The sequence below is a fragment of the Ctenopharyngodon idella genome, chromosome 8, assembly GCF_019924925.1.
Source record: "Ctenopharyngodon idella isolate HZGC_01 chromosome 8, HZGC01, whole genome shotgun sequence".
NCBI lineage: Eukaryota > Metazoa > Chordata > Actinopteri > Cypriniformes > Xenocyprididae > Ctenopharyngodon > Ctenopharyngodon idella.
In genome coordinates, this window is record NC_067227.1 from 23871574 (window position 1) to 23886113 (window position 14540).

The 14540-nt window shown below is 36.4% G+C and overlaps 1 protein-coding gene and 1 pseudogene across 1 annotated transcript; one reads left to right on the forward strand and one right to left on the reverse strand.

The window, feature by feature from the left end:
• Window positions 1-2291: 2291 nt before the first annotated feature.
• Window positions 2292-5239, forward strand: LOC127517708 (serine/threonine-protein kinase pim-3-like; annotated as a pseudogene).
• A 4008-nt stretch (window positions 5240-9247) lies between these two features.
• mpeg1.2 (macrophage expressed 1, tandem duplicate 2) lies at window positions 9248-12656 on the reverse strand. The gene is made up of 2 exons (XM_051903730.1): window positions 11919-12656; window positions 9248-11378 (listed from the first exon to the last, which is right to left on the reverse strand). The coding sequence occupies exons 1-2, from the start codon at window positions 12357-12359 to the stop codon at window positions 9678-9680; spliced, it is 2142 nt and encodes a 713-aa protein (XP_051759690.1). The 5' UTR covers window positions 12360-12656; the 3' UTR covers window positions 9248-9677.
• Between the last annotated feature and the right edge of the window lie 1884 nt (window positions 12657-14540).

Consider the following 14540-nt stretch of genomic DNA (forward strand, 5'->3'; position numbering starts at 1 on the left):
TGACTGCTGAAAGATTATTCATTAAACTGCACAAAAGAATGACTTCTCAAAGGGTGATACATTCAGAAGCAAATGATTTTGAGTTTTGGTGAAACTGGGAATTCTAGGAGAGCAGAAAGTGAAATGTGTGGGTTTGAATGGACAGTTTGCAAAAAGAGTTGACTGTAGGGCACTGCCACGATTTCACTCACACAGTAAAATCAATTTAATATGGTAAAGAAGAGATTTACACCAATAAACCTTTCAAAGTAAAACCAAATACTGTACACGATAAAATTAAATCTGAACATATTACATGTTAAATAGACGCCCTCTACTGGAGAAACTAAGAACGTGCCAAATGCAATGACGGATATAGAAGTGTGGCTACATGTAGGAATATCACTGCATTAGATAAGTTAGCTACCAAAACGAGTCATATACCTTTATTAGTTTTTATATCATATATGTTTGTTGTAATTTTAAACCAGACAAAAATACTAACTGCAACAATTTTATTAATAATAAAAGGTTCTAATCAGCACAAATATATACAGTGCCACTTGAAAGTTTGTGAACCCCTTGCAGAATCTGTGAAAATGAAAAATTTTAGCAAAATAAAAGAGATAATACAAAATGCATGTTATTTTTTATTTAGTTCTGTCCTGATTAAGATATTTTACATAAAAGATGTTTACATATAATTCACAAGACAAAAAACAGCTGAATTTATTAAAATGACCCAGTTCAAAAGTTTGTGAACCATTGATTCTTAATACTGTGTGTGGTTACCTGGATGATCCACGACTGTTTTTTTGTTTTGTGACGGTTGTTCATGAGTCCCTTGTTTGTTCTGAGCAGTTAAACTGAGCTCTGTTCTTCAGAAAAATCCTCCAGGTCCGGCAGATTCTTCAGATTTCCAGCATCTTTTGCATATTTGAACCCTTTCCAGCAGTGACTGTATGATTTTGAGATCCATTTTTTCACACTGAGGACAATTAAGGGACTCAAACACAACTATTACAAAAGGTTCAAACATTCACTGATGCTCCAGAAGGAAGCAAGATGCATTAATAGTCAGGGGGTGAAAACAGGGGGTGAAGCAAGATTCATTAATAGTCAGGGGGTGAAAATTGTTTAATTATCAGTTTTCTTCATTTAGTACTGCCCTTTGGAAGCAACAGAAGATACCTACATGTTTCCCGGAGACAAATTAAGTACAATTTACTTAATGCATCGCATTTCCTTCTGGAGCATCAGTGAATGTTTGAACCTTTTTTAATAGTTATGTTTGAGTCCTTCAGTTGTCCTCAGGGTGAAAAGACGGATCTCAAAATCATACAGTCACTGCTGGAAATGGTTCAAATATGCAAAAAATGCTTGAAATCTGAAGAATCTGCAGGACCTAGTGGATTTTTCTGAAGAACGCTGGGCAATTTAACTGCTCAGAACAAACAAGGGACTTATGAACAACCATCACAAAACAAAATAACAGTCATAGATCATCCAGGTAACCACAGACAGTATTAAGAATCAGTGGTTCACAAACTTTTGAACGGGGTCATTTTAATAAATTCAGCTATTTTTTTGTCTTGTGAATTATATGTAAACATCTTTTATGTAAAATATCTTAATCAGGACAGTACTAAATAAAAAATAACATGCATTTTGTATTATCTCTTTTATTTTGTTAAATTTTTTCACAAGTTCACAAACTTTCAAGTGGCACTGTGCATTATCCAGGTGTTTTTGATGTTTTGACTGATTTTAAATTTATTAAAAAATGTGAAATAGATATTTTTTCTAATATATTAGTAAATATATATATATATTTACTAATATATTAGAAAAAATATCTATATAATATAATTATATCTATATAATTATATTATATTATAAATGCTTAATATATGCACATAAATATGCATTATCCAGGTGTTTTTGATGTTTTGACTGATTTTAAATTTATTAAAAAATGTGAAATAGATATTTTTTCTAATATATTAGTAAATATATATATATATATATATATATATTTACTAATATATTAGAAAAAATATCTATATAATATAATATAATTATATCTATATAATTATATTATATTATAAATGCTTAATATATGCACATAAATATGCATTATCCAGGTGTTTTTGATGTTTTGACTGATTTTAAATTTATTAAAAAATGTGAAATAGATATTTTTTCTAATATATTAGAAAAAATATCTATTTCACATTTTTTAATAAATTTAAAATCAGTCAAAACATCAAAAACACCTGGATAATGCATATTTATGTGCATATATTAAGCATTTATAATATAATATAATATAATATAATATAATATAACATAATATAATATTTGCCTTATCTCACTGTTCTGAAAGATTTTGGTCATGACCTGTTGGTGCTAGTAAGGGAAATGGCCAAGAGAGGATGGTGATGGAGAGAGGAGAGGAAGGAGTTGAGGAGAAGAGGCAGGTTATGGAGAGAGGAAGAGGAGGAGGAGGAGGAGAGGAAGGAGAAAGGGTGAGTGTAGGATAAAAGAAAGAGGAAGTAGAAGTGGTGGAGGAGGCTGCCCTCTATCTTCAGAGCTGCCAAAAAACAGCCTCCAGAGAGCAGCTCAGGTCAGGGAGAGGTGGAGCAGCAGCAGGATGAAGGAGAGGAGAGGAAGGTATCATGGGCAGGAAGAAGTAGTGATGGTAAATGACATGACCATCTTATGAGAATATAAATTACTACTCTCTACTTTGACAAAGTAAAAACTCATACTATCAATACTATCTCACACAATATCAAATACACATCAGTAAATATTATACCAAAATCAGCATCAATGCCATGATGAGATCTTTATTCCATTATGTTAAAAACATTACATTTTGTCTATGACCTTATGTTAAAACTTCAAATATTCAATATAGTCTCTATTAATTAATTACATTAAAATGAATAATTATATGAATTAAATTTTGCATGTCACAAAACACTCCTCTCACTTCTGTGAAATTTCATGTTATTTAATCTTTTAATAGACTACATCTTCAGCTGCTACAGTATTGGTGATCAGCTTGGGAAAGGTGGTTTTGGTGTGGTGTATGAAGGGAGACGTCTGGCGGATGATCTTAAAGTAAGTAAAAATAAATAAATTATCAAGCCAGCAAATGTTGTCTTGTCATCATCTTTTACTCTACGTTCTCTTAGTATATCTGTTAATTTTTTTCATTAGGCTTTTAAATACGTCACAAAGACCCAGGACATGAAATGTTTATTAATTGTAAGTATAAAACATCTCATATTAACTTAAATCACAATCAACAAACCCTTATTTGGGAAACCACCTTCTTCTATTGACGATAAAAACTGTTTGTCTTCTAGCTTGATCATCCAAACCCCCTTCCGAAAGAGATCACCCTCAAAAACCTGGCAAATAAAGGTCCCAGCGTGCCAGAGATCATCAGGCTGCTGGACTGGCAGGACCACCCTGACCACTTTGTTATGGTCCTTGAATGTTCCTCTCTCTGTGAGGATCTGGTACAATTTTTGAGGCATCACGGTGGAAGACTCGATGAAGAGAAGGCACGGCATATCATCAGGCAGGTGGCTCATGCTGCGAACATGTGCTGCCTTCGTGAAGTGCTCCACCGTGACATAAACTGGACAGTCTGCTCATTAACAGCAAGACATCCGAAGTCAAGCTGATTGACTTCGGATGTGGGGACATCCTGAGGAGTTTGCCGTACAGGTCATTCTCTGGTATGTATTATATAATTAATTTTTCCAGTGCTAATGGATATGGAAATAAAATCATGTTGCGTTAGTGCAAACTTACACATCAGACAAAATCTCTTTCCTCCAGGAACAGCACAGTTCTGCCCTCTAGAGTACAATGTGAGGGGAATGTACTACGGCAGGCAGGCGACGACGACGACATGGTCACTAGGGATTCTGATGTTCGTGATGTTGTGCGGACATTTCCCTAGTGACTATGATCTCCTGCTACTGAAACGGAAGCTCTGGTCCAAACCTGGCCTGTCAACAGGTGAGATCTAGAATTAGTCATTCAGAATCATTCAAATCATCTTAACATGATCAAATAGAGCAGAAGTAAAGATTAAGGTAGTAATCAGACATCCCTTCCGTCTTCCTGCGCAGAATGCTGTCATCTGCTCAGGGCTCTCCTGCAGGACAAACCAAGCCGGCGACTTGGTCTGGGGCTAATCCTGTCCCATAACTGGTTAAAGGTAGTGAACCTAAGATCGGCTAAATCATTTATTTTCTCATGGGAAGAATTTGCTAAGTCAAACCTGTTCTTTTTTCTGTTTTGTTTCAGGTCGTTGCATAAGGCCACTCCAGTTGGTGTCTTTCGTGCAGCTTGGCGTCTTGTGGGCTGCAATGGGAGATGCTTCCATCCCTCCTCTCGCCTTTGCGGGGCGAGCAAGCCATGTGTAGCGTCTTGCGCCTTGGTTTGAAGGAGCAGTATTTGAGTCTGGTGGAACTGCGCCTGGAGGGATATGTACATACTTCTTTTGGTTGCCCCTTTTTGTTTTTTCCATCATGGCCACTCTGTTCCTGAGGTTCCTGCCACAGCTGTCCAAATGCCAGAGTTGTCTGTCTCCACAATGTCAGAGCTCCCTTCTCGACCACCTTGCCTGTCAATGCCAGTGCGCCCAGCCATGGCTACCTAGCAAGTCCTGCCACAGGCACCCCAATGGTGTCATTGCCTCCACAGATGTTCCTGCAAAGGCCCCAGCCAAAGCAAGCACCAAAGGCCATCTCAGCCACTCTGGTTTCCAAGCTTCCAGTCTTCTCCGTCCAGGCCAGAGGTTCCTGTAATTGCCTCAGTCATCAGCCATCTAAGCTGTCTTTATTCAAAATCTCCTGTCTTCAAGCTCCCAGTCATTTGTCATGGTCTCCTGAGGCCAGAAGTGCCAGTTAGTGCCACCTCAGTGGTTCCGTGGCCATTCGAAAGCCAGAACCCGACTGTCTCAAAAGTGCCAGAGGTTCTTGTTATGGCTGCTACAGAAGGTGCCTCCATGGGCACCCCCATCTCCAAGTTCTCTGCAATGTCACCTCGGTCCCAGAGCTCCCTGCTATGTCTGTCCAACCTCAGAGATTCCTGGTATGGCCACTCGAAAGGTTTCTGCGATGACCAGCTTATGTCTGCTTAGTCCAGTGGGTCCAGTCACTTAGAGGTTCCTGCCACAGCCAGCCCAAGTTCCTTGTCATGGCTGCTTCAGAGCTCTCTGTCTCTGAAATAAATCTGAAATAAAAAAATCTGAAATTATTGTTGTATACATGTCATCATTTTAGAGACTCTTTAACCCAAAGCAACTAATGCAGGTAAGTAAAAGCGAAAAAACAGTAAGAGTGTTTTAACAGAATTCATTTACAGGAAGTGCATTTTGACCAGTGGTGGACGAAGTACACGAATTAAGTACCTGAGTAAAAGAACAGATACATGTAATAAAATATTACTCCAGTAAAAGTATGAAGTACTCCTTTTCAATTTTACTCAAGTGAAAGTACAAAAGTACTTGATTTTTAATGTACTTAAGTAAAAAGTACTGATTGATGAATGTTTATTTTGTGATTTTTTAATAGGCTACTTAATTAAATTTTATATATATATTATATAATCCTACTGCTCAAAATACCTGGGTTTTTCCCAAAATAACCACTCTATGGAGTCAAGACACATTTCACTATGAGGCTTACATTGGCGATATACCTGAGAGAAAACAGATTTTACCATTTTCAGCATTAAGAAAAAATAAGTGTTTTAAAGCTTGTTGTTTTGCAGAACATCACAGTTATATATGATATGAGAATAAGGCCTGTAGTTAGGGAGTACATTTTACTTTATGAAAATATAATTATATTTTCCTTATGACATTTTTTTAAACTTGGGGTAAAATGCCAAAAGCTAGACAGTTAGCATCAGCTAACAATATTGACTGATTTTCACCATGGTTATAAATAAACATTGATATTTATCTACTGTTATTTTGGCTTGTCTTTTTCATTTTAAGCTAAAACTGTTTCAATGTATAAAGCAAATGGCTTTATCAGAGTGGGGGCATTTTACCCCACCTGTGGGAAACGCCCCCTTAGTCTAAATTTATTTTTTGTTAAATCTAATACGATGAAAACAATGGCCATTTTTCATACTTGGTTTATAATTCATTGTCATTGAAAACGAGGATAACTATTTTAGACACATTTAACTTTTGATTAAAATTACACAGTCCTTAAGGGGGTCCACTCTACCCATGAAATATTATGAATTGTTGACTAACAACATAAAAACAGACGTGAGGGCTAAATGCATAAAATTTTAATAAAACTGCTACTGTGACCTAAATACGACTTTCAGTTACAATAATTCAACCTAAAATTCGACATTAGTAACTTACTTTTCACGGCATTAGCCGCACGCGCACGAGGATCCGCCGGTTATGATGGACTTATGTGAATTCAGTTCACTGGAGACTCGCTCTGAACGGATCATTTGAATCAGTCAGTTGTTGACTCGAGAACAGCTGCATTCGGATCAGTCCAATTCGCGAATGATTCGTTTGGTGCGATTTTCGAACCGATTTAATAGGTTAATTGAAAAGAATCAGTTCGTTCATAAATCTGACACTACTTTTGCGTCTCGGAGTACGTGATGATTTCTTCATTTCAAAATCATATGTTTTATGAAATGTAGACAGTGTAGTAAAACGTACGACCTTTCACAGCAAAATCCCCAGTGTTAAATTAACACCCAAAGCGTACATATGAGTCCATCTTGCCGGGTGTTAAAAAGTAACACTGAAGCAGTGTTAAAGTTAATGAGATAATTGATTGATGATTGAGTGATGATTGACAATTAGTGGTGACACCTGATGTTAATAAGCAGAATCATTGAAGGAAAGAGAGAAAAAAGGTGTTAATTAATGTTTTATGGAATGTTTCATTTCAAGTCACCATGAAAGAGGTCAGCGTTTGCTTTAGTTGGGCTCTTGACGCTTTACCTTTTATTATTAGTTTTTCTCTGGCTGCTCCAACTTTGTGTTTGTAAGGCACATTTGTTATGACCAGAGCAAATATGATCTGGTCACAGTATGTTTTGGTGATGATATTATCATTTTGCAATGGCCTGATGTCATCATCTGCTTGATGTGTAGCTTTAGTATTAATGATTGTAGTCCTGTGATTTTACAGCTTGAGATCCAACAGCAGTATGAACAATTTTTTTTTTTTTTTTTTAAGAAAAACACATTAGGAACAGAAGCTTCTGTGTTTAGACACACACAGACATCAAGAATCAGCATATGATTCTCAAGAACGGTGACAATAAATAAATACAAAATACTGACAAACAGATCAACTCTGAACATCACAAAACAAGCTACTGTCACAACAAAACAACAGAAAAATAAAAGCAAACATGAAAATTACAGGACAATTCAGCTGCATAATTTATTCATGCAGCAATGCATGATGGGAGCCATGGATGAGTTTTGATTGGTGGCTCCCATCATGCACTGCAACATGAAGCACTTTGATTGTCACCATTGTTGAGGGTCATATGCTGATTCTTGATGTCTGTGTGTGTTTCAAAAAAACCCTTCAGATTATAAAAACTCTAATTTAACATTTATATGACTAACAAATCAGGCCATTTCACAATGAAAATGTCATCATCAAAGCACAATCATCATGGCTGTGCTTCCCAACGCATTGTAAACCTAAATCAACCAACTTTGGCTTACAACACTTTTGGGAAATGCAGCCCAGATCACAGTTTCTCTGACCATAACAAATGTGCTCTACAAACACAAAGTTGGAGCAGCCAGAGAAAAAGTAATGTTAACAAATAAAGAGTCAAGAGCCCAACTAAAGGAAATGCTTTTCACCATCATGGTGACTTTAAACTAAACTTTCATTAAAACATTAACATCTAAACATCAGTTAATTCTCAATAAGAACTTTTGTTGATGTATTACAGAAATAAAATCAAACTGGTTAATAATAAGTGTAATAATGTTTAATGGCTGGAAGTCAGTTGTAGTTGTCGTGTCTCTCTCTTTTTCTCTTGTTGTTTCTTCAGTGATTCTGCTTATTAACATCAGGTGTCACTACTGATTGTCAATCATCACTCAATCATCAATCAATTATCTCATTAACTTTAACACTGCTTCAGTGTTACTTTTTAACACCCGGCAAGATGGACTCATATGTACACTTTGAGTGTTAATTTAACACTGGGGATTTTGCTGTGTTGGAATGTAGTAAAGTAAAAGTTACTCAAAATAAAACTACTCCAGTAAAGTAGGCCTACAGATACTTGAAAAATGTACTTAAGTGCAGTAACAAAGTAAAAATACTTAGTTACTGTCCACCACTGCTTTTGACTTGTACCTCGTTGTGATGGAACAAAGACTGGCCTTTGGATGGAAGCACCATGCTGCTCGCTCATCGAGTAATGGAGAGAACATGATATCAAATTACATGTTGTATTCCTTTAAATCTATTTATAATGTAAAATATTCCGCATCATTATTGATTTGTCCTGATTATGTCAACAAGTTTTAAACTTACTTTTAAAAATGCAGCATAATTTATCTAAATGATGTAAAATGTAGGGATATTTTAACAAAACATGTGGTTATATGTAATGATTGTTTACTAAACATTTTTCTCAGTAATCTACTATAAAAACTTATTTCTTTACTGACCCAAAACATCACTTTCATATTGGTGGAAAGTGGAATGTTAACTTGAGATATTTCAATCAGCATTAATTAGGATGATAATGCATTTTAATAAAACATGCTGGTTCATGCTCTTATACTGTGAATTAGGCCCTACTCATGTATACAGTTTTGTGTTTCTCTCTCTCTTTTGCTCTAACTGGCTGTTTAACAGGCCTATCATGTGCATGTGTAAGTCCTGAAAAGCAATGTACTGAAGTGTGTTATGTCTTAGGTGATGTGATCCTACATAACTCATACATACTGGAAACTACATAACCAAACATGTCCCTCACAAACAACTGTGACTAATGTTTTTACTATGCGAGGCATGAAGGAAGTACTTGATTTTTTGTGTGTTTTTTGTTATCAATGTTTGCCATCAAGACCACATTGTCAGAAGTGCTGTGCTGTTTTTCAGAACAGACTTCAGACACTAGGTCTGAATAACTGTAAAAAAATAAATGTGCACAAATGTGCTTATATGCAGTGTGTGGATTATGTAATGACTTTCTGGGGATTCAGAAAAAGAATTTCTGTCATTTATTTTCTATTTTCATTTATTAAAGTATAAAAAAAAGAACATCAACAAAACACTGTAGGCTAAATACAAAAAAAAAAAAAAAAAAAATCATGTGACTTAACTAGACCTGATTCACATGACTTGTCAAGTCATAACAGACCACTCTGAAAACCAGGTTTAAAAAAAATGAAAACAACACAACACATGCTGAACACACACTGAACACATATAATTTCACATATATTCTCATTAAAACACTGGGCTAGAAGAATGTATAAAAATACAAAATACAGATCATCATTCACACAAGTCTGTTGTAAATACCACCACATCAATATATTCCCTATCACCAAATGCCAATCATTGTGAAATTTGATTACAAAGCTGATAAAGATTTTATTCTTAGAATAATTAACAAAACTGTACTCCATACAACTAAGGTAACAGAGCTTGAGTGGGGTTTTCATTTGTATTCTGTTGCTCTCTCTGACTCTCTACAACACTTTGGCCATCATTGTGAATCTCTTCATACCCCCTGCTTGACCTGAAGTGAGAAAACCTCCTTCTCCGTTTCACTAAGAGGACAATTCCTGCCACTACAACAGCGATCAAAGTCATTACACCACAGGCCACACCAGCCTTTTCACCTCCTGACATCCGGGTAGTTGGCGCATCGAACATTATGGCCATTTGGTTGACTTCACCAGGCTTTGCTAGTCTCCATTGTTTCGTTTCTCCAACCCTCAGCCAAGCCCGATCACCTTCTGTCATCACAGCTACAGTGTTTGTCGCCATCTTGTTGACCAGAGGTGGTTTTGTGAACGGTGGTAGGCGAATAGGTTTTAACTGGCCACCAGTAAACTCGACTGATTGGACACAGTACAATACCTGACAGCCATCACTAATGGCAGCAAGGTGTTGGCTGTACTGAGGTGGACAACGGTATTCACCCCTTGCAAGAGGGTTGCCAGACTGGCAGCTAAAGAATCCCCCAAAAGGCACAGAAGATATTGTTCCTGCCTCATAGTCATTGCTCAAACAAATCATCATGCCATTAGTCAAAAATATTTGTGCAAAATAATTTGGAGGACAGTCATGAGATTTGGTCAATGGGTTTTGTAAAGATGGTCCGAATAGACCTCCAAAGAGGTATCCAGAGTACTGAGGGACTGTCTGATTTGTGGAACACCAGTAAGTGTCAATTTTTGCACTACGGACGTAATAAGCATTTCCACATACATTGTCACAACAATCAAAAATTAACCAGCATGAGTGACATTGCTTATGGCACTCATATTTATTGTAACTCTGCTCTACTGTCTCTGAATGTAACAAAGAGGAAGCGTACGGCTGGCGGCAAGAATAGTCACCAGTATCCGGATTTTTTTGCGCAAGCTCATGACAGATGACATCTCCATCTGCCGCCAATGGAGTGCATGTTTGGTAAACTCCACCAAAGGTCAAATTGGTGACTGGACCTTCACATGATTTGTCATTTACATTAGCCTGAAAGTTAAAGTTTGGTGAATTTTGATCTACACATCCTGGAATGGTGTTTATGTTGTAGTAGCGCTCAGCAGCCTTTTGGACTGACAAAGCCAGTTTTTGTAAAGTTGGAACTGGAAGATCGGGAAATGTGGATGGATTGAGGAAATAGTGCATTGGCATGCCAGAACGGTCAATAGCCACAAGGTTATTTTGCGTGCTCTCTTGCCACTTCTGCAGAGTGATGCCTTGGTAGAATAAAGCCCCACCGTGGCTCTGAACTATAGAATATGTAATGTTTTGCTGGTAACTGAGGGTTTCAGAGGTTTCCTGGGTTTCCTTGCTACCAAAGTTAAAGTTAACCTTGTTAAAAAAGTTCAAGCCTGCTGATGCAGAGACAGATGACTTGTCTGACTCACTGTCAGAGACATAAGACCTTTTTATATAGTCCTCTTGGACCAAAGTGGCACCAGCATCGATGCTTGTGATGACATGGGTGCCATAATCAAGTATGAGTTTCTCTGACAGATAATTTGCTTGACGTGTTTGGTTGTTCTCAATAGCGTCTGCGATTTCCACTATCTGCTGAGCAAATCGGGAGTCCAGAGTAAAGTCAGGATATGCATTAACAGTGTAAAGATGGTTGCGTACCTGAGAAGATATAGAAGAAAAGACAAAATATTTAAACCCTTTTCCTGGTCAGTTTAGATTCTTTTTTTTTTTCTTTTTTTTCTACTGAAAGAAAAAACAAAACAAAAGTTGGCCCAGGTATAATTGTTTTCTCATTAATTTAGAGAAAATATAATTTTAGTAGATTCAATTAAATTAGAAAGGCTGATATATATTTTTAGAGTGTGTAAACAACAGTAAATTAAAAAGCTCTTTATGTGAATATATGTATTTTGTGTTCATATTAATATTAGTCAATACAAAATATATCCTTGAACAGGCACATTCTCAGATTATAAAGTGATCATAACCAGTCCAAACTTCTTTAACGTGAAATGAAACTGAAAGTGATCTTGACTCTAGTGAAAGTCAACTTCGCTCTGAGATTGCGCCCCTTTTGGCAAATAACAACTTAGCCTTCTGTGTTTATTTTTATATCTCCCTCCTTATGAATGTTAATAATTGCTGCATAATATATTTGAAAAACCCTGCTGCTTTTATTTCCCCACTTTTCTGACTTACCTGCACTCGTGTTGTTACGGAATTGCCTCTCACTTGGTGTATTTTCATGCGCGTATTTTCTTCAGAGAATTTTCCGTTTAGTACAGGAGGGAAGGAAATGTCTGCATTGATGGATCCTGATGTGGAGCTTTTCTGTTCCAGCCATGACATGATGGTCTCAGAGTGAGTTTCTACTCCGCTTGTTTTCCGTGGAATAACAAAGACTTCATCTGGGATGAGATAAAGTCCATCTTCTGTGGTCTGGCACTGGGAATAGCTCAAGTTCATCACCCGTCCCATGTCTAAATTGCGCAGGTTATCCCATCCTCCCCCTGGGAGCACCTCTAGTGCTGTTAAAGTTGAGTTTATGCGACATTCGCGGAGGCCATTACTAGGTCGGATAAACGCATTAGACTTGCAGACAACGACGAAGATAATTAGGAAAGTATACAGCTGCTTCATGGTGATGCGAAGGAGCACTGACTACACTGCTTCTCTCTTCGGGAATTTTCGCCTTTATGACTTAACAGGAGGTGTGGCCTTGGGAAGTTTTAATTTCATGTTCAAAGTTTCAGACACTATTGTACAAGCTTAGTCCAAATTTCCCAAATGAAGGAAACAGTCTGAATTTGTAGAGGAATGTGTTTTAAGTAGACTGCACAAAAAACAGCTAGAACATTTTAAACCAGCCAAACAGACCAGACTGGTAAAAGTTTTTTTGTTTTTTCCCCCAGCAGTGAGATTAGCTGTATCTCTTACATGTGGGTTAACGTCATAACGCTGAATAATTCATTTGAACTCGCAGATAATTTGAGTTAAAGAACTGATAAAAATATGAAAAAAAAAAAAAAAAAAAATGTACAAGCAACTTTAGTTTTAATTTTTCTTTACAACAAGGCCAAAATACATTTGTGATCATCTGTTTAATGTAATTACATCAAAAACAATTTTTTTGCATCTAAAATAATTGAACCCCAAAATTACTGCAACACAAACTTGTAAGCAAGGAAAGTATTTAATAAGCTTTTATCCAAGTTTTTACTGTTGAATTTAGCCCAGAGTTCAAGTAACTTTTTAGTTTCATTTTGTTGGGAATCTCCAAAGCGCACATTGTGCAACTGTCAGAGATCTGATGTTTCATCTCTTGAATTAGCCTACTTGATTTGTCATCATCAGCTGGAAAAGTCTGTAAGGGACAATAAACACTGACTAAAGTTGAAAAAGATTAATAGGACCCCATTAAAACTTCATGTATGCTGTACACCTGTCACATGTATGTTCTGTTTTGTTTAGCTTCTGTGTTCCCATTTTCCTTAGTTCCTTGTTAGTCTCCATGGTACTTAATTTAGTGAACACCTGTTCTGTTTTAGTCAATCATCCTACGTGTATTTAAAATTCTGTCTTTAATTACTCACCCTCATGTCGTTCCACACCTGTAAGACCTTCGTTCATCTTCAGAACACAAACTAAAATCTTTTTGATAAAATCTGATGGCTGAGTGAGGCCTGCATTGAGAGCAAGTTAACTTAGATTTTCAAATGCCCAGAAAGCTACTAAAAACATATTTAAAACAGTTCATGTGACTACAATGGTTCAACCTTGATGTTATAAAGCGACGAGAATACTTTTTTTGTGACAAACAAAATAACTTTATTCAACGATATCTAGTGAAGGGTGATTTCAAAACACTGCTTCATGAATCTTCGAAGCTTTACTAATCTTTTGTTTCGAATCAGTGGTTCGGAGCACTGCACACGTGAACCATTGAAATCTCTAAACACTTATGACATAACAAAGCCTCGTTTACTGAAATCACATGACTTTGGCCATTTGAGATCATTTGATACATGCTCCGAACCACTGATTTGAAACAAAAGATTCATAAAGCTTCGAAGCTTCATGAAGCAGTGTTTTGAAATCACCCTTCATTATTGTTGAATAAAGTCATTATTTTGGCACACGAAAAGTATTCTCGTCACTTCATAACATTAAGGTTGAACCACTATAGTCACAGGAACTGTTTTAAATATGTCTTTAATAGCTTTCTGAGCATTTGAAAATCTAAATTAACTTGGTCTCAATGCAGACCTCACTAAGCCATCAGATTTTATCAAAAATATCTTAATTTTTGTTCTGAAGATAAACACGAAGATCTTACGGGTGTGGAACGACATGAGGGTGAGTAATTAATTACAGAATTTTCATTTATGGGTGAACTAACCCTTTAAGCCTTGAGTTTCTTTGACTGGTATTGTTAGTATTATTGTGTTTGTTTTTTTTTGTTTTGTTTTTTTTGTATCTCCAGTGATCTCCTGAGTTTTTCTGTTGTGAATTTATTGATTAAAGGCTGTTTTTGTTCCTGAATTCCCTTCGTCGTGCGCTTCATACAGCCACACCATGACAACACCTAATTAATATAAGACATTACTATTGTCACCAACGATGTACACTTCACTAAATTGCACTCCACTACTGAAATAATGAATTATTGAACTGAGAAAAAAAGGAATTTAAAAGTTAAATGCAATGGGATTAAATACTCAAACTTTCTGCTAAATTATAGTCATAAACATTTAGTTTACAGACTCAGATCATGAGAATGCTGAAAGTCTGCAGCTCACTTATCCATGGAATGAAGACACA

What these genes read in the sequence shown, in the direction of transcription:
- mpeg1.2 (XM_051903730.1), bottom strand. Translation starts at nt 12,359, where the DNA reads ATGAAGCAGCTGTATACTTTCCTAATTATCTTCGTCGTTGTCTGCAAG. An exon ending in CCGTAACAACACGAGTGCAG is followed by an intron (nt 11,379 to 11,918) that starts GTAAGTCAGAAA and finishes ATATCTTCTCAG; the next exon opens with GTACGCAACCATCTTTACAC.